General features: G+C 38.7%; 2 protein-coding genes across 2 annotated transcripts; one reads left to right on the top strand and one right to left on the bottom strand.

The window, feature by feature from the left end:
• Positions 1-8,385: 8,385 nt before the first annotated feature.
• Positions 8,386-16,631, top strand: LOC122079480 (uncharacterized protein At3g49055-like). Its single transcript, XM_042645997.1, has 6 exons — positions 8,386-8,656; positions 8,905-10,380; positions 10,486-10,562; positions 10,790-10,901; positions 11,013-11,129; positions 16,209-16,631. The coding sequence occupies exons 2-6, from the start codon at positions 8,959-8,961 to the stop codon at positions 16,557-16,559; spliced, it is 2,079 nt and encodes a 692-aa protein (XP_042501931.1). The 5' UTR covers positions 8,386-8,656; positions 8,905-8,958; the 3' UTR covers positions 16,560-16,631.
• A 62-nt stretch (positions 16,632-16,693) lies between these two features.
• On the bottom strand, positions 16,694-19,452 carry LOC122078073 (cytochrome P450 71A9-like). The gene is made up of 2 exons (XM_042643943.1): positions 18,556-19,452; positions 16,694-17,317 (listed from the first exon to the last, which is right to left on the bottom strand). The coding sequence occupies exons 1-2, from the start codon at positions 19,450-19,452 to the stop codon at positions 16,694-16,696; spliced, it is 1,521 nt and encodes a 506-aa protein (XP_042499877.1).
• Positions 19,453-20,221: the final 769 nt, after the last annotated feature.

Genomic DNA, 20,221 nt, shown 5'->3' with positions numbered 1-20,221 from the left:
TTTTTGGCGTCATTTTCTGCTTTCTCCTAATCCTCCCTATTGTCTTTCTCCATTATCAATTTCTACATCACCATCGCCTCTTGAATGACTGGTGTCCTCTCTCCCCCCTGAAAGCACCCAAACATAGATTGGGGAGGGGGTAGCAGTGGTGGTAGTTCTCCAAAGCCTCACTCTCCACCCCTCCCCCCACCCAAAAAAAAAGGTTTGACATATTTCATGTTAACCATAAAATGGACCATTTTAAAGGGTAGTATAAATGTATGATGTGAGAAATTTTGTCTAACCTTTTTTTTTTTTTTGGTTGAACAAAACTTTTAAGAAAGGCTTAAAAGTCCTCGATGCATAATAAAATCATCATTTGAAATTAGCCACAAAATTTAAGATTCCTTTTAAAGGCGGAAGGATTGAGAGTGGGAATGACTTCTTCTCCCTATTGTAGCACTATTCTAGGAGTCTCATCCAACCACCAGAACTCTTGGATTAATTAATTCTCTTTTCATCATGTATGAAGGAAAAACTTGGTCCATACCAAATGCATCAAAATAAAAGACTAAATTTTATCTTTTTATATAAATTCTGATGTTGAAGACACCTCTATTTAATTAACCCTCAGTCTTATTTTTAAGAGTTACTACAGCAATATTTAATGCAAGGGTAAAAATGGGTTTTCAAAAAATTAAAAACCATTTTAATGTAGCATTTAATGCACTATTTATGTGAAATGATAGTATTTACCCCATTGAAAAAAGAAAAAAAAGGTATGTTTCACTAAGAAGGCAAAAAATGTAAGATTACAATTTTTTTTTTGGGTAAGTAGATTACAAATTTTTTGATAAGTTAAAGGGTATCAATAAGAAAGTCACTTTAATTATTTTATAAAACAAAAGCAAAGAATATATAAAAGACTTTATGTCAATACATGTTTTTCCCTCCAATTTTTTTAATCAATATCATAGGCTAAAAAAAAAATCAAAACAATAACAAAAGACTTTATGTCGATCCATATTACACGATGCATGTGATGCACATGCTATTTTGGTGTTACCGAACTCTTTCCATTGTTTTCTTATTGTTAATATCAATTCTTACCTACCTAATGTAACATTAGGTATATGTTGGAATTAAATAATAGAAATGAATTTGCTAGGGTTTGATATGATGTGTGTATTTTTTTTTTAGAAGAGAGAATGGTTGTTGAGTTTCAGTGGATCATAGGCTCAGATAAGAGGAATATGTCAAATCTAAAAGAGGGGCAACCACGCTTAAAAACATCCCATTTCTCTGAACGAGTCTCACACTTTAACTAATGCGTGTATGATTTTACCTGAATGGAGAAGCATTATTTATTAAAATATATATATATATATATATATATGGCATTGCAATAACATAAGTGATGAAAGGGGATAGAAGAGAGGAAAACGTTTTCGATTCTTTGGAAATGAATGAAACAAAAATTATGGGGTGCTTAGTTGGTTAAAAAGAAGATAAAATATGTTTAAGAAAATATGATCAATTAAGTTGTTCCTCAACTATCAGTGCCTATTGAATCTCAGAAATTTACTAATATAGTACCTTCATAATCATCTAAATGTATTAAGTCTCTATATGCTAGAATAATAGTTTACAGTTAGAAGCAGTTTTCCTCAATCATCCAAACTCAAATATGTTCATTTTATATACACAAATATCTAAGCCGAAAAAGAATTCACCCCCCACTCCCAAAAGAAAAATTTTCTTACTTACAAATTTCTTTAAAGAAAGTAATTTTTTTTTAAGTGAAGTTTAAAGAAAGTATTTGTGTGTTGGAAAAAAAAAAAAAAAAAACCCTAATGGAGGAAACTCTTTTTTTTTTTTTTTTGGGAAAGAGGATAGCATCCCCTATCACGGTTTGAGGGATCGGAATCAGAATGGGCCTTGATCAATCATGATTATTGGCTGATACCACATCAATGGTTTGATATGGATGAAGGATCAAATAGTCCAATAAATGGTTTTTTTAATTGAAAGCAAAGGTATTTCTTTCTTATATTGGCTGATGTGAATTGATATCAGATTGGTATCGATCTTGACCTATCCCATTCTTACATTAATTCTCAAACCTTGACCCCATACCAATAGGTAGAAAATGTTTCTGATGATATTTCTAAAAGTACTCATATCCACCCTCTATATTGTCATAAATGAGCTTAGATACTTTTTTTTTTTTCCATCTTCTTATATGATCAGAGGGGTTAAAACCTTTTTTTGTTTTGTTTTGTTTTATTCTGTTCTTCTCATGTAATAAAAAAGAAGACAAATTACAGACTATAGTTTTTTCTTTTTAGATAAAAAAATATTAAAACCCCAAATAAAGGAAAAAATAAAAAATTACAAGGCAAGATGCTACCAAGTCAGCCAAGAGGGACTCATCTAGACAAATAGAGAGAAAATGATGAAAACACGAATCTTATAGCAGCTGGAGAATGAAAAAGCACAACAATGAGCTTACACTACAATCTTTCAAGAGGTGTCAGATTTTTCAATCGGATGAGCGAAGAAAGTGAGGGACAAACCTAATATGGACAACCTAAAGTTATTATTTATTGAAGTCCTCAAAAACAAAAAATGATTTCTCATATGTAGGTTGCCTAGATGGTTAGGGAGAATTGAGGATTGTGTAGATAGGCGCACGGTCTCAGGTTCTATTCTCCATCATTACATTTACGATTTAAGTGAAGATCATGGCGGTGGGTTACTGCGCTAGTCTCCTCAAGGATTAGTCGAGGTACATATAAATTGGCCCGGACACCTTGGTTAACAAAAAAATGATTTCTCTTATGTCTAGACCTGTTTGTAGAACTTTGAATAATTTAAACAATTTTGTCATTTGTGCATTTGCGATTTAAATGGAGACCATTGCAATGGGTTACCGCACTAGTCTCCCCAAGAATTAATCGAGTTGCACATAAGCTGACTCGAACACCTTGATTAATAAAAAAATAAAAATAAATCCTTAACAAAAATGTACGTCGAATTAATCAAAATGACCCATAAAATCTCAAGAAATTATGCAAAAGAAAACCAAGCCATTTATTGTTACTTATTGAAGGAAACAATCAATCAATGAATACACTACATCATAATCTGCCATAAAAATGTGCTAGAGGATCGTAACCCTATTGAAGGAAATAAAGGATCAATAAATACAGTATAATATTATTTTTCGTACAAGGTGCTGGAGGATTCCAATCCCAGCCTATCTTTTTTTGTTTTTTTGTTTTTAATAGAAACCAACCTATCAAGCAATGATTCTTATCTCATCAAGATTATCACAGGTACAATAAACATCTTGTCATGCAATGATTGAAGCTTGACATTGAATTCAACTCATTTACGGCTCAACATGGTGTTAGGCATGTATTCAATATCCATAAATGTCTTGGTATGGAAGTTAAGGTGGTTGCACGTAATTTAATGTATTTTTAGACGTTAGATGCACTTAAGACATCTTGTTGCATCATAGAAGATCCAAATCCAAAGAGAAGGATGCCAAAGATTTTTTTTTAAATAAGAAAATATTATCAACACAAAAGGAAATAAAGTCAAATACAAATATACAACCCTATACTATGACCGGTTAGTGAAACTTAACCAACACTAGCTTAGCCTAGTGATGGTAGCTTTGGCTTGAAGAGTCAACGGTTAGGGGAAGAAGTTGTGGGTTCGAACATTATTGTATGCAAGTATAGATAGATGGATATATGTAGGAGTAGGGGGCCATTGACCCTACCAACATCCAATAGGCATGCTTATCAAGCCGGTATCAATTGGTTGGGCCCAGCTTGTTTTGGTGGGCTAATACATCCCCACTAATTTAAGGTCTTGCATTGTTCCAACTCATTTAGGCAATAGATATCATAATCTAAGGCATGGATATATTTCCATTTGATCAATTGGTTATCGATTCATGGTTGGCCTATAATCAGATTTTAAACATACTAATTAAATAACCGGATTTTAAAGATCCATAAAAATGGCTATACCCATGCTACAAATGGTCAGTCACAGTATATGGATTACACTAGGAATGCCCAATTATGAATTGATTAATGCTTGAACCCAACAAGTTTAGTAATCGATCGAACCAATCTTAAGGTTGAATCATTGGTTCAGGTCAGGCCAACTAGTGAATGTTAGAGAGAAATTGCATCCTACTTAGCTTTACTAGTACTATAAGTAAATGGAAGACCAAGTGTGAACACCTGATGGGAGTATGGAAAAGTGAGAACTTCTCAATAACTCTAAAGTGCTCAGTGATCACTCACGAGTCAATTCCACATAATCTTGTCATAAAAGTAATTAGGGAAAAAAAAAAACTCAAAGTATCAATCATCATCGCTTAAGTGGAAGAACTAGGAAAAAAAAAGAAAAAGGAAGAACTAGTTTATTTGAAAAAGTTTGGCGCACAAGTGGAGTTTTATTAGGAACTTTGTATGAATCATTAGTGACAGTGAGATGTTGAAAGCAACTCAGCATCTGCTCATTTTTAATACTGGATTGTGAGGGCTTTCTTATTTTGGAGTAAGATTCTAGTCTTCTATTCTACCCAAAAAAAAAAAAAAAAAATTCTAGTCTTCTAGTCTGTGAGATTGAAAAAACAGTCTAATTCACCCCCTCCACTCAAGGATTGCTTATACATCAAATTCTATAACTAAATTCAATCATGCATTCCTTTGCATATTGGCCTTTTCTATTTTTATTTTTGTTTTTTTATTTTGGAATACTTCTTTGGTCTATGCGGACCGGAGATGGGGCAATGTTCCAAATCATGAAAATAGAATAAAACTCTTCTTTATCAGATGAAGTGGTTGAACTACCTCTTAAATTGTGATTTATATCCTTTGTGTCTCATACCCTTCCGCACGCATCTAGCTATGGCCCCAGTTCCCCTTCATTGTGGCTTAAGGAAAACTCGGTCCTTAATTAAAAAGCAACAAGTGTACACCAAGGTTACCATATACATAATACCTTTTCATTCTAGAGCTTTATTTTGCTATGTCCAATTTGTCTAGACATAAACTTGACATATGAGTTGGAGACACTTGAACGTAATTTGTTAACAAAATTTTGAATTTCATGTTTCAGCTACGTAGTGTATGCTAGCACCTCCCTATATCTGTCTCTCTTCTATCATGATAAAGATGAGATATATTATTTCATAAGAGGGAGGAAAGAGAGAGACATAGGCTAGGGAGGCTCTAGTACTGTATGCTCTTTCTCCTTTATTTTGTTTTATAATATATTTCGTTATACCTTTATACATACCTAATGTTGCATATTAAATTTCAATATTTTTCTTCAAACAGTTGGATAACTTCATAGAGATTTCCGAACTTGAAGGGTGTTTGGCTAAACTTTTCACGACTTGCATCTATGTGGGGAGGCAGGAGGCAACTTCTTGGTGTTTTCCAACAGAGAAACTTCAAATGTATGATCTCATTTGATTCACCTTTAGGAGCAAAAGTCCAAGAAATAACAAACATGACCTAAGTGTAAAGATATTGTATAAATATTTTATGGACTCATTTTTTTATTTACGTCATGACATACAATCATTGATGGAGATGGAGGGCTAAAGTGACATTTTAAGGGCTTTTTTTTGTCTCCATCCAAGATTTAAGTACGATTGTGAATCATATATACATGGTCATATACAAAACTTTTCTCGATATTTTATTGAGATTAGTTGAAAGTAATTCATTTGAATTTTTTTTTATGTATGCATGGTTGATGTTTATGTTTAGGAAACAGTTTGAGCGTAGTGAGATTGGTTGCATTATCATTCTACTCAAACGTCTACAGGGTATCTTTTCCCCCGACACTTTTAATTCATTAATGCTTTTTATTGGAAAAAAAAAACACTTTTTGATGTATGTATGGTTCTTATATTTGTTTAGGGAACCGGCCGAACATGTTACTGGGCTGCCCAACTATGTGCCTGCCTCTCTCTCTCTCTCTCAACCTCCACCTCCACCTCACTTCCTCCTTTAATATTACCACAACATATACATCAATGTTTAACTTCTTTTTGGTGGAAATTTCTTAACTTCTTCAATGATTTTCAAACTAGGAGAGCAATTCCCTTTCATATGGTTTTTTTTCCCCTCTCTATCTCTCTCCTACTTTGAATAAGTGGACTTCACATGGATGTCATCTTTTTTTAGGACAAGTCGTCATGGGAACCCTTGAATAAGTGGACTTCACATGGATGTTATCTTTTTTTAGGACAAGTCGTCATGGGAACCCTCTTCCTTAGTTGGTAGACTGAGTAAGGGTGTTTCTGATCAAGACACCTAATTCTACACATGGAAGGGTTGAAAAGTAAATCTGACCATTGAATACCTTGGAGATGGTATAGAATACCACATGTCAGATTTCAGTCCAAAGTCAATTCTTTATCTCCCCTTGTATTGGCATGCATCCCTATTTATATCCTTACACACCTGTTGATACTTTGATGATTACTTATAATTTCAATATTGTTTTGTTTTGCCACATGGAGAATTTAGTTTAAACTGAAACTTAATATGTTAGTAAAAGATATTGAAGTCTAATTGCCCACAACATTTCAGCCTACTTTGATTTGCCATGTAGCAGAATTAAACACTCAACCATGGCTTAATTATGTAGACCACCATGCCATAAATTCTTCTAGCTTAATTTTAGGGAAATAGATCCTCAAACCTACAGTATAGGGATGTTTTCCACACCTTCTTACATTCTAAACATATGATCCAACGCTGACATTTTCTTCTTTTCCTAACCATGTGAACCCATATCAGATGAAATCATTTTTCACTTTGTTATTATCATAGGGTAGAAAATTTCTTCGCATGCTGTCCGCGTGAAAAAACCCTCCCCCCTTAATTCTATTAGCTATCAATTGGGCTTATTGCTCTGGGAATCTGTTTGAAATAAGAATTTCGTCAGAAGTGACTAAACATTCAATAGGCTATCATCCAGGTCTTAGGCCCAATGTTCTTGGGGTTACAAAGCCAAATTCTTGCCCCAAGCCCGTCATTTGAACAAGCCTGGCCCAAGATTTAAGCTCATTCACAATCAGGACATCAACCCATGTCCTGGAGCACTATTGTTGCCTGGCCTGCAAGCCCATTAGGTCAGCCCAGCTCTTTAAGGTGATCGGATGAAGTTCATGTACGAGAACAATCTTGTACATTCCTGGTCTGTAGATTTAGAATCAACTTTCTCTCTCTTCATATAATAGATTCTAAATCCATGGATCAGGGAAGTACGAGATTATTCTCGTACGTGAACCTGATATAGATTCCTCTTTAAGAACCCGAATAAAGACGCTTAAGTGGTGAGAGGGAAAATTATCTATTAAAACTCATACTATTTGGGTATAACACATTAAAAAACTCCTTAAAGTCGATTAATGGAGAAATCAATAGCAAAGACACGTAGCGCACTTGGTGAGGTTGTGGGTGCAGTTTTCCACCCATGAGAGGCCAGGTGGGAAATTAGGTGGGAAATTGATCATCCAATAGGGTTTTAACAAGAAGAGAGATTGTAGGGTCCATATGGGATGTGAGAGAGCGTGTGTTGGAAACATTAGCATTGTAGGTGGCAATTACCCTTTAACATAGATATTTTTCAATTAAAAAAAAAAAATGATATTCTCACAGCCAATTTTGCAATAGCATGGACATGATCGTTTTCTACTTAACTTAAAAAAAAAAAAAAAAAAAAATAGAAAGAAGCAAAACTCAACTTTTATTGTACAATCATATTATCTACACATGAAATCAAAATAGGTTTATAGGTTGGGGATCGTTACTTGGTCATGTGACCACTACGTCAACGTAGGGATAAACCGAGGGATGTACATAGCCAAGTCCAAGATTAGTTGTGAGAGTCAACATTGATCGAAATCAAGGTAGGAGCATTCTGATCCAACGGTCAAGATTGGGTGAGGATTATTACATCCGGTGCGTTGGTCTTAAAGTTGTCCACGTGTCGTGTTCTGCAGGTAGCAAAATAAGGAAAAACAGGGATGAGAAAAACAGAGGATTATTTTCCTCTCCACACTCCCCCCTCCTTGCTGGAAAGGATCTGAATATATTGTATATGAGGTTGGGTTGGATCAGGCCAAGCTCAGCCCAATGATTCAGCCTAGATCCAACTCAGACCAACCTAGCACAGCCCAGCCCAGTCTAGCCCAGCCTTGGACTTCAAAATTTCAGCCTAAGCCTGTCCTACTGGTTGAAAAGTTCAACTCAGGCCCGTCCGGGCTCAGGGCTGGCGTTTTTCGACGGCCCTTAGTCTAAATCATCCATATCCCAACCCGAAAACCTGTTCTCCCGGATGGCCAGATGACATTTAAATTTCTGGCTGCAAGTATCTTTTTGGGATACGGTGATTCAGTTTCAGTCCGAGACCCGAACAGGTGAACAACGAAGAATACAGTAAACCCAAGGAAGGAAGCCCAAGGGAGACTGGAAAGGGGAAAATAATAATATTTTTTTCAAAGAGCAATAAAGGAGAAGAAACTCTAGCAGAGGGAGAGAGACCGAGAGAAGGAGACTGGTTGGTGGCCGCTGTTGATCTTCAGCTTTCTCGCTCTCGTCCGCGTCAAGCAAGATTTTGCGTGCAGGTAAGGGCTCTTCCCAAATTCTTCGACAAAGTGTCCTCAGTTGTCTAATCAAATCGGTTCTGGTTTCCATCCTTCTCTATGTGACTTGCAATCGGTGTATAGAGTATCGAATTTGTCGAATTCCGATCAACATCTATTCATGATTTCCCTATTGGAGTTACGAGTTTTAGGGTTTTGTTCTTACACGCAAACTTCAGTTCCTTATTGGAGATTAGTGAATTAGTGAATATTTGGATAATTTTGGTCAGATAAGTTGTTTGTCGGGAATGGTGGATGCTTTGCTCGATCAACAATAGGTTGGAATGGCGAGCGCTGGCGAGGAAGATGCTGATGCTGTTCTCAGCGATGTGGAAGGGGAGGATTCGGTCTCTATAGGCCTTGAGTCTCCGTCTCAAGAAGATATATCTCTGGAGAGATTCAAGGAGATTCTTGCAGAGCTTGAACGTGAGCGAAAAGCTAGGGAGGCTGCGGAGAGTGCCAAATCCGAGCTTGATGTGTCATTTAATCGCTTGAAGGTGCTTGCTCATGAGGCGATAAAGAAGCGTGATGAGAGCGCGAGGCTGAGGAATGAGGCATTACGGGAAAAGGAAGAAGCTTTGATTACAAATGAAAAGTTATCGGGGGAATTAGCTGAGGCTCTGAGGCTGAAAGATGAGCTTTCCAAACAGAAGGAAGATAGTGCTGGGCAGCTTGATGAGGCTGTGAAAGCAAAGGACTCTTCGCGATTGGAAATTGAAGCCACTGCCCAGATGCTTGTGACTGGAATCGAGAAGATCTCTGGGAAGGTCAGTAACTTCAAGAATTTCTCTGGTTCTGGGCTCCCTAGATCTCAGAAGTACAACGGATTACAAGCTGTTGCTTATGGAATTATTAAGAGAACAAATGAAATTGTGGAAGAACTTTTAAGGCAGATTGACATGGCAACTAAGTCCAGAAATGAAGCTCGTGAACAGATGGAACAAAGAAATTATGAAATAGCCATTGAAGTTTCTCAGCTTGAAGCCATGATTAGTGGGTTGAGGGAGGAGGTGACAAAGAAAACATCTGAATATGAGAATCTGGAGAAGTCGGTTGCTGATAAAGACGTAAAGATATCTGAGATTGACAGACAGATGTCAGAAAAGCTTGATGTGTTGGAGAAGGAGGCAGCGGGGTTAAGGGAGTTGGTTAATGATTACGATCAGAAATTGAGGAATTTAGAATTGAAAATGGATTCACATAGGCCCTTACTGGTTCAGCAGTTGAATTATATATCAAAAATACATGACCAAGTATATCATGTTATTGGGATGTTTGATGTTAATAAATCAAATCAGTCAGACTTTTCAGAGTCATTGTTCCTTCCACAAGGTATGGACATGGATGAGAACCTACGTGCTTCTGTGGCTGGGCTGGAATCTATCTATTCACTAGTCAAAATTGCTGCACAGAAGGTAAGGGATGCAGTGGAAGAGAGGACCCATAAAGTAAAAGGTCTAAATGAGACTGTTGCTCAATTGGTGAAGGATAAACAACAGATTGGGTCCCTACTTAGAAGTGCTTTGTCAAGAAGGATGTCATCAGATCTTTCATCCAAAACAAGTGAGGCCCTGCAAGATGCTGAAAATTGTCTAAGTGAGGTAGGGATAGACTTAAGATTCAATGACCAGGGGCATGGTGGCAATGTGGTTTATAATGATGGATCAGGCACTGTGGAAATAGAGAAGGATGAAATCTTTACTCTGGTAAGTGTTTCTGTCACACCTGTGCTTAGCTGTTTCTTAAATATTTTAGCTTCAACTAAGCAGGTGTTTCCTGAAGCTGAACCATGCTTTATGTATCATGTGTAGGCTAGTGCTCTGGAGAAGAGCGTCAAGGAATATCAGCTTGAGATCATTGAGCTTCAACATTCTGTGGGAGAACTTAGGTACCTTCCATATTGTTTTTTATTTGATTTTAGAAAAGGTTTTATTTATTTATTTTTTTTCTTTTTTACAAACTCAAAAGTAAAAGAAGGGTAAAAAAAACCATACAAATTGAGTACCGGCATATAATGATTTTGTACTTGTGATTGAGATATTAGTCATTGAAAATTCTACTTTGTCTTAGTTGACCATAATTATTTTGTTTTGTGTATTGCTTAACTGGATGAAGGGCAGAGCTGAGTATACTTAGAGCACATTTGGAGGCTCAAGGCAAGGAACTCAGTCAAAGAAAGCATCGGATAGAGGAACTTGAAGGGAAGGAAAGAGTGGCCAATGAAAATGTAATCAGCCTACTTTCTTTTCACTTCCTCTTGCCCAATTGTTTACATGGGTTATCTCATGATATTAAAATAATTGTTGATTGTTTCATCAATTTATATCAATTTTTAAAGGTTGAAGGGCTTATGATGGACATAGCAGCTGCTGAAGAAGAGATTGCAAGATGGAAAGTAGCAGCAGAGCAAGAAGCTGCTGCAGGCAGAGCCATAGAACAAGAGTATCTGGTGCAGGTACATTTAAAAGTAGTTTTATAACCATCTTAGACATTTTTTCGTGGTGGAATTACTTGTCTATGATTTATGATCCTTTAATATCAAAGATATGTTTCTCATTTTTTTTTTCTCTCACCGAATATGTTGGAATATGATAGTGTACATATCAATATCATCGCTGTTGTATTTCTCTAGCTTGTTTAAATATTAACCATGGTTGTCATGGCGGCAAGGTGAGTCGAGGTGGTGGCCAGGAGCCTTGGTTGGTGAGGCAATCAGGTTGTGTTGTATAAAGAGGGTTTTTCTTTGGTGTAGAACACTAAATAAACCTATGTCCTATTTGTTTCAATTTTACTAGGGAACTTATGTGTACAATAATAAATTCTTTCCCTTTTACTTATAACTATGAGTGGGTCTTCTTCTTCTTCTTCTTCTTGATGGCAGTGGCTGCTACTGCAACCTTTCCGCAATAGTGGCAGCTGTTACTACTTCTTCCACCCCCCCTTTTCTTCTTATTTTTCCATTCTTTCTTGGTTTTTCTCTCCATTGCCCTCTTTTCATCCTGTTTCCCCCATTTCCTCATTTTTTCTTCTCCTTTGCTCCATTTTCTGTCTCGGAACCTTGAAAAATATATCATATGGTCCCCATTTTCATCCTGTAAATTGAGGAATTATTACACAAATACCTGCATCTAATACAACAACTCAGCCTTAGCCCAACTACATGGGGTCGGCTACATGGATCCGTAAAATGTCAAAAAGAAAAGTAGAAGGAGAGGGACACAACACAACAAAACAGTAGAATCTCACCTTAATGGTGATCCAGATCCGGGTTCCAACGCCGGAATCAGTCCAAGTGTTAGATAACTCAAATCAGAGAACTAATGGCAGAACAACAAATAAACTCAAGTTTCTGGTTCGAAGGGAACATCTCAGAAATTAGGGATTCTTTCAAGCTGCAGTTTCAGACGAAGATGAGAAACTTGATGGCCTATCACTTCCGACCGATGGACTTCTCAAATCATCAGCCAAAGAGGGTCGAATGTTGCTGCAACTGGAATCTGGCGGTAGGTTAAGTGCAGATCTGAATCTGACTTCGATCCTCAAAGTACTGGTCACTTTCAGGCCTAAGATTCAAGGGTTAGAGTCTCCCAATGGAGGGGAACCTTCGACCAAAATCTCAGCCCAAGCTGTTCAAGCACTAAGGAGATCTGAGAGCTTGAGTAGGGCTGCAAATATGGCCAGAAACAGGGGATTTCTGGCAATGAGAGAACTGTCAAGAATAGAACCAGGAAAGAGAAGAAGAAAGGAGAGGGAAGAGGAGAAGATAATCAGGGGAAGGGGAAATAGTCGCAGCTCACTGTTGCCATGGTATCAAGCTGAGCAAAAAACATTCATTCAATTCCAATTATCTAAAATCTTCACCTTGTTACATGGATTTATAAAGGAAATCAAAGCATAACATTGGAAGCTAATTAACATGGAAACTAATCTAAATTAGCAACTGAAATAAAAATTTGAATCTCCTAACTAATTTGACCGACACCCTACAGTAACAATAAAGGAAACAAATAAATAATAAAAATACTAAATTTATCCCAAATCGTCCCATGCCCAACTGCATCAAATGGGGTCAGCTACATGGATTCTTGCCCTCCAATCAGATCTATTTGAGGTCATAGTTGGGAGAAAAGGCCTAAACTATGCATGTCTTTCCTATCTACTTCTCCGATGGTCATTTTAGGCCTACCCTTAGCTCTTTTAGCTCCTTTAATCTGAATGAGATCACTTAACGAACTAACATTGTCTAATAGAACAACAACTCAGCCTTATCCCAACAAACCTTGGAAACAGCCTCTCTTGCGAAGCGGGAGGTAAGGCTGTGTACATTTGCCCCTCCCAAACCCTGCAGTAGCGGGAGCCTCGTGCACTGGGTTGCTTTTTTAATGTTAGTTGTCATATGAGTCGGTAGGAGATTGAGTCAAACTTCAAGTCTATTTTCAGTTTTCTCTTTTGGACTCCAATTAGGAGACTTTATGTTCTTCTTTAAATTCAGCTTGTAATCAACCCAAGATTTGATTTTGGAACGAAAAATTGTTTTGAGTTGAAACCGTTGGCTGCCAAGAGCAGCACATCCCTCCCTCTCTGATTTTCTCTCCTACATCTCAGGTATAGTCCTTGCCCTTCCTTTATTTTACTTTCATTCATCTTATATTGCCTTCCTATCCTCCCTCTCTCTTCTCTATTGAACCTACCCTGTTCTTACCTGTACACGTTTACTGTCAAACCAGCTGAACTGAAGGAGACTCGATCAAATCCTCTAATGAATTATCCATTGAGTCCAAGACTGAAGGCACAGGAAGCCTGTTCTACATGTGACCTAAGCCATATGTATCTTTCTACCGAATCATCTTCTGCGGGGGGGGGGGGGTTTAACCCGCAACCAGATCTGAACCTATGCTCCCACCGCAAGGTTCAGTTGCAGCCTGAAATAATATTTTAATATTTGACACCTGGTGTCTGTTGTCGAGTGATTCTCAAAGAAATGGTAGTGATGATCTCTCACATGAAATCCCAGACAATCGTGGTATGAGGTGATTTGAAGTCCTGCAGTCAATCTGGTCTTCCACCATTGTCTGCCTGACATGAGGTTTAAGACAACCTCACGGTTGGTTTTTTAAACCTCTCTTTTATTCTGTTTTCCAGAATTAACCCACACTTTCTCCTTTATTCCCCTTTATCCCTTATCTTATATTTTGTTCCAAGTTTGTCTCTTCCATACAACTTGACTATTACCCACCTTTTTTTCTTTTTATACAGATCTGTTACGCACAAATTGTTCCTTATTGCTGTTAGCTCGACTTCCATTAATCATCTTATGAAAGTAATTCTGTTGTATTCCTTTAAAAAAAAAAAAAAAAAAACTGATTAAAATAATTCTGTTTCCTCTTTTATGTTGAGAGGTTGAAGACAACCTAGTTCCCTTATTGACAGATAAGGACTCCTTCTCCCGGATTCATGTAGCCGATCCCATTTAGTTAGGATAAGGCTCAGCTGTGTTATTGTTGTATGGACTCATAGTGAACCAAAATAGGTTTTGTGACCCAGTTTCTGCTTCAGATATCTCACTCAAAACCAGGTCTGCTTGCCTCAGTTATGTTGAGGTTGTATTTACAGATAAGGACTCCTTTTCCCCTATTTACCAAATAACCCTCATTTTATGAAAGTAATTCTGTTGTCTTCCTTTCATTGTTTTAATTTCCAAAAGTGACCTCCACTTCAGTATTTGTTTCCCATTGAGTTCCTGACTCTTTGTTTTGCATTCTATCTTATCGTATCACATTTTGTTCTGCGATATTTGAGAATCACAGTCAGTACCTCGGTGTAGATCCGGGATAATCCTTTGTTCCATAGTCCTAGGGCTATTTACAACTAGCCAATTAAGAATTCTCCGATGTACTAGCACTAGCAGTGCATCAAAGATGCAATCATCGATTCTCCCGAGAGGCCACAATTACCGGGAGCAAACATATTAATAACGAGGAGGGCTGCATTTGGTAGTCATTCAATTTCAGAAACGACGTTCCGTGTCAAAAACAGAATTTTACTTTCTGTGCCAAAATGCCGTTTTAAAACAAAAAAATGGTGTTTGATGAACCTGTTTCAGGAACAATTACCCTAGTTCACTTTTTGTATTTGGAATGAAACCGAAATGATGGAACAAGGTTTCGTTGTTCTATCATTTTGCGTTTCTAGCATTTTTTCCCCCCTTTTCATTCAAAAAAAAGGGGAAAACACCAAGTTGACACTAAACGCTTTATTCTGTTTTTTCGTTTCCATAGAATGAAAAAAACGTCAGAAACATTTTTCTGGATGACTACCAAACGCAGCCTTTGTTCCTCTCTAAAAGGTTCTGAATTTCCATTTAATTACAGAATTGCCATTACCTTCAATTTTTGAGTCGTTTATGTTAAAACAAACACCAACAAAAAACGAAGAAAACAAACACAGATTCACACGAACAGAAATTTAACGAGGTTCACACACCGATGTGGTGGGCTATGTCCTCGGGCAAAGAACAAGATGATTCACTATGTTAGAAGAAAAAATGCAATGGAGATCTCTCTCAAGAACACCCAAATTGCCGCAAGAAAACTTGCCCAGAAACCCTAATACCCTAATACGAAAAAGAACCCCAAATTTCACTGCTTGCTCAACAAGACGATAGTACATATATATACTCTCCTCCAAGTCAGGTCGATCCATCGGGTCGTGCCGTACTGCGGGTGTCGCCACCAAACATATGTCAATCAGGTCAAATCTTCAAAAATGGGTCAAGAATTCGAGACAAAGATAACAGTTTATCACTTAGGTGGGCCCATAGTGACCCAAAACTCGAGTTTTGGAACCCAAGGTCTCATCAAGAAGCTTCCTCTAGAAGAAATCTAGCTTTCCGGGTATGATGAATAAATTTCCATGGACCCCCCCCCCCCCAAGGTTCTTCATCCACCCAATTGTCAAAGCCAAGGTCCCTTCAACAATGGAGTTCCTCCACCTTAGAGATAGAAATTTCTAAAGCTTTAATGCCTTGATCCACTCTCTGCTTGTGTGCTCTTTTATTCCTCATTTCATACATTTTTAACTGGAAACAATTGTGCACTCCCGTGTCAAAGATTCTAACCCAGCAAGAAAACCAAAAATGAGCATGCTATGAACTTGTATATAATATAGACCCAAGATTCTCTGTTTCAATGGCAGACTTTGAAGCCTGGATGATGGGGTTTTCTGCCAGGAGGAGGGATTCAATAATTATCTGGAATTAGACCCCTTACACTGTTCAGACATTCTAATTTGTTTACAACAATCTCTTTCAGACTCTAATAGATACACCTCACTGTTTTTACTTTCCAAAATTGTGGCGTAAGTACTGCTGTGACTTCCCCTCAATACACAATTTATTATCATTTTCACTGTTTCTGTTATCATGTGTGGAAGGCACCATAATATTTTGTTGTGAACACAGAAGTTAGCTGATGCTTCTCTTTTAGCTGGGATTGCAGTATTTCAACTGTTAATAGTTATGATTGCAATACTGCAGTTGTCAGCCCTTAGGCAGGAACTGGAAGAGGCGAAGCAAGTCATGATGGAAGCAGAGAAAAAGCTCAGATTCAAAGAAGAAACGGCCGAAGCAGCCATGGCTGCAAGAGATGCGGCCGAGAAGTCTTTGAGGCTGGCAGACTCAAGGGCTTCAAGATTGAGGGATAGGGTTGAGGATCTTTCCCGTCAACTTGAGGAGTCGGATACTCGGGAAGATTCAAGGAACAGGAACAGGCCGAGGTACATATGCTGGCCCTGGCAATGGCTTGGGCTGAACTTTGTAGGATCTCAAGTGTCTGAGACACAGCAGCAGAATTCAAATGAAATGGAGCTTTCAGAACCTTTATTATAAGCGGAAAATTTCCTGTGTAATTTCATGTAATCTTACAAAATGAAAATAGGAAGTCAAAAGATTTCCCTTCCATTGCATCACTTCTCCAATCTTTCTTGTTCATGGTCATGGATCCAGAAAGTCCACTTTCATTTTCATTCATTTCTACTGATATTTGCAGTAGTAGCTACAAGTAAAAGAGGAGATTTTTTGTGCATTGTAAGCCCAACTGCTTCTGTCATGTCCAAATCCGACACTTCCACCCCACGAGGCAATTCCCAGTCAAAGCAGTGAAGAAGATTTGCAAGCACAAGCTCAATCAGCACTACGGCAAAGTGAATCCCTGGGCAACCTCTCCGTCCTGCTCCAAATGGCAACAGTTCAAAGTCCAGCTCTTGGAAGTCTATGGATTTATGTAAGAATCTCTCAGGCTGGAAATCTTTTGGGTTATCCCAATACTTCTTGTCTGTTGCAATTGATTTTGCGTTAATAAAAACCCTTGTTTTTACTGGAATTTTATAACTTCTAATTGTGCAGTCCTCCATGGTTTCTCGTGGAACTAGTAATGGAGCCGGAGGGTGAAGCCTTGGTGCCTCTTTCACCACCATTTTCAAGTAATTGAATCTAGGAAGTTCATTTTCTTCCACTACCTGTTTCCTACCAATGGCCCTCCTCACCTCTTCTTGTGTTCTCTTCATTGTGGTGGGGTGCCTAATGAGCTCTGCCATTGTCCATATCACTGTGGCTGCAGCCGTGTCCGTTCCTGCAATGAACATGTCCTGCAGAGCCAATTGAGGGTGAAAATCAGTACATGTATAATGCTTATCAAAAAATAGTTTTTATTCTTTCAGTTTTTAGTTTTTCTGTGAGAGAAAAAGGGGTTGGGTGGGGGGGTTGTAGTGGTAATTGGACTAAATTTTGCTGCAACCTGGGCTTGTAATAAAAAAAATGGAATCTTGAAGGACAGTATAGAAAATACTAAAACTTAGGAGGGTATTTGTGAACCCAAAGGGAAAGTGAATTATACCATTTCCATGGCTGCAAGCCTGAGTAGGTAGCAGCAAATTTTACCTTTTTCTTAATTACTATCACTTTCCTGTGCTTGCTTTCTATTTATTCTGACTTTCCTACCCCAAGCTTCTTATTATATACTCTCAACCCCCCCCCCACCCCAACCTCCCACCCCTTCCTCACCAGAAAAAAAAAAAAAAAAAAGGGAAGCTTCCACCTCTTTTTCTCCCTTACTTCCCTCCTCTCCTCTTCACAGCCTCCATCTGGCAACCCACCTCTTGCCCCCTTCACCTCCAGCCCTCTGCATCTCCCATTTCCCCCACTGCCACCCCCGCACAGCCTCCCACACCACCACCCCCACACCACCTCCACCTCCACCTCCACCTCCACCATTGCAATCCTCAACCTAATACTCCACTTTTAACTGAAATCTAATCTACAAATCAAGTCTTCTAAATCCTATGCAACGACAACAACAGCAACAAGAACTCAACCTTATCCTTCTATGCACAAATTCAGAAATTGAAGTATCAAATCTTCAGGATAGCAAAACCCCATAAGTTTAGTCATGTTCTTGTGCTAATCTTAGGTAATGTCTTATCTCAGTCAGCCTTGAAAGCTTTCCAGTATTGAATTTTGAAATTCATTGGTTTCTTTACAGCAACAAATTCACCACCCGTCAGCTTCCTATGGCTCTTCTCTACTTGTCCGAAATGTCACCATGCAAGCCATTAATAGATGCAGTTGGGGAAAGGGTCCTGGGAAGGGTAGGGGAAGATGGAGAGGGCAGAGGTGGGGTTGTGGGGGTGGTCAGTGGTGGTAGGCCGGATGTGGTGGGCTGGTGGTAGGCTAGAGGTGAGCTGCCGAATGATGGCTACAGAAGAAGAGGTGAAGGGACCAAGGATTATTTTAGGATTTTGAATAACCAAGGGAGAAAGAGAAGTAAAAGTTTAGGTGACTACTGATAGTAATAAACCAGGAAAGGAAATTGAGCAACATAGCATACCGTAAGGACACCCTTAATTTGATCCCTGGTGAGGGAAATCCCTTGGTTGGGATCCTTTTGAATCCGAAGGAGCACATCAACAAGATCTTCCTCCTGAGGTTTGGGCTTAGAAGGGTCAAGGTGTTCATCAATTATTTCGTCATAGAAGTTATCCAACTTGTGGAAGGTTTCCTCTACCTTGGCTTGGAATCCGTTGACCTTATTGATCCATTCCATCCATGGAAAGAAGTCTGAGATACTGAAACTCCCAAGCAACTCCTGTGTTTCCTTAAGAATTCTATAGAACTGAACCTCACCATTGCTTCCTCCTTCCTCATACTTCTTGCCAAAAGCTATTCGGCAGATAACATTGTTTGCAAGACAAAACACCATCTCACTTAAATTGACAGGCACAGAAGAGGAAGAAGATATGGTGGCAACCATGAGAGCCACCTCTTCTTCCCTAACTGCTCTAAAGGAGTGGACCCTCTTGATGCTCAACAGTTCCATTATTGTAATCTTCTTGATCTCCTTCCAGTAATCACCATAGGGAGCAAAGGTGATGGCTGAGCTACTGTAGGAGAGTCTCTTGGCGGCGAACGTAAGGGGTCTACCGGAGAAGACAAGGTCATAGCCCTTGAAAATCTCTCTGGCGACGTCGGCGGAGGAGATGACCAACGTGGGGATAGAACCCAGTTGCAGAAACATGAGGGGTCCATAGATATTGGACAGAAGTTGGAGAGATAGGTGTGGTAAATTGCCGAGCTGGTGAAGGTTCCCAATGAGAGGAAGCCTTCTGGGACCTGGAGGAAGTTCATCATTCCTTCTTTTTCCTATGAACAATAGGAAAGCAGTAGTGGAAACAAGTAAGAGCAGCAGTAGTAGCAGAGAGCTTAAGGTTATGGTTATAGGAACCATCATAGATATATGAAGGAATTGGCAATGCACTTGATGTGAATTGTGAAACTCAACTGTGAACCTTTATTTATAGAAGAAATTGTTAGCATTTTTAATTTATTTCATGTGAACTAGGTAATTTAGAGAATCTGCAACCAGTAGACCAGAGAAGTATGAAGGGATGGCTGCTCATTCAACCGTTATATGTGTATGGTTGTACCGTCGCTCATGACTTGTTTGGTGCCGATCATGAAAGAATATTAATGGAAGCAAAAAAAGACGCATGTCCTCACCTAGTTGTGAAACTTATAGAGAAATAAAGAAAGTCATGCATCAATGGGTATTTCACCGGATTACACGGCCCTGTCCTTGAGGTTCACCTCCCATGTGATTAGAGGCCAGATCATGGCGGTATCCGGGTCAGTTTACCCACCGCCACACAATCTCTAGTTCTCCCTAATCATCTAGGAAACCCACGGATGGGTACAAAATAAATAAGAAAAAACACATACACACTCACAATGCACAAGATTTGATCCCACGACCTCTTCCCCTAGGTGCCAGCTTCACAAGTCGAAGCCACCACCACTAGGCTATCCTAGTGTTCGTATTATGATCCAAGAGAGGATCCAGGCTTTGATTAAAAGCTAAGAGCAATGTAGTCAAGTGATAGAGTCTCTAGTTTCACTGGGAGGGGTTGGGGAAGATTAGGGTAGGGGTTAATTATTATGGGAGAAGTACCCCATCCGGCCGGGGTGAAAGAATCTCTATCCAATTGTACCTTCTAACC

This window comes from Macadamia integrifolia, chromosome 5 (genome assembly GCF_013358625.1).
Source record: "Macadamia integrifolia cultivar HAES 741 chromosome 5, SCU_Mint_v3, whole genome shotgun sequence".
NCBI classification, from domain to species: Eukaryota; Viridiplantae; Streptophyta; class Magnoliopsida; order Proteales; family Proteaceae; genus Macadamia; species Macadamia integrifolia.
This window is presented reverse-complemented; position numbering and strand designations above follow the sequence as displayed.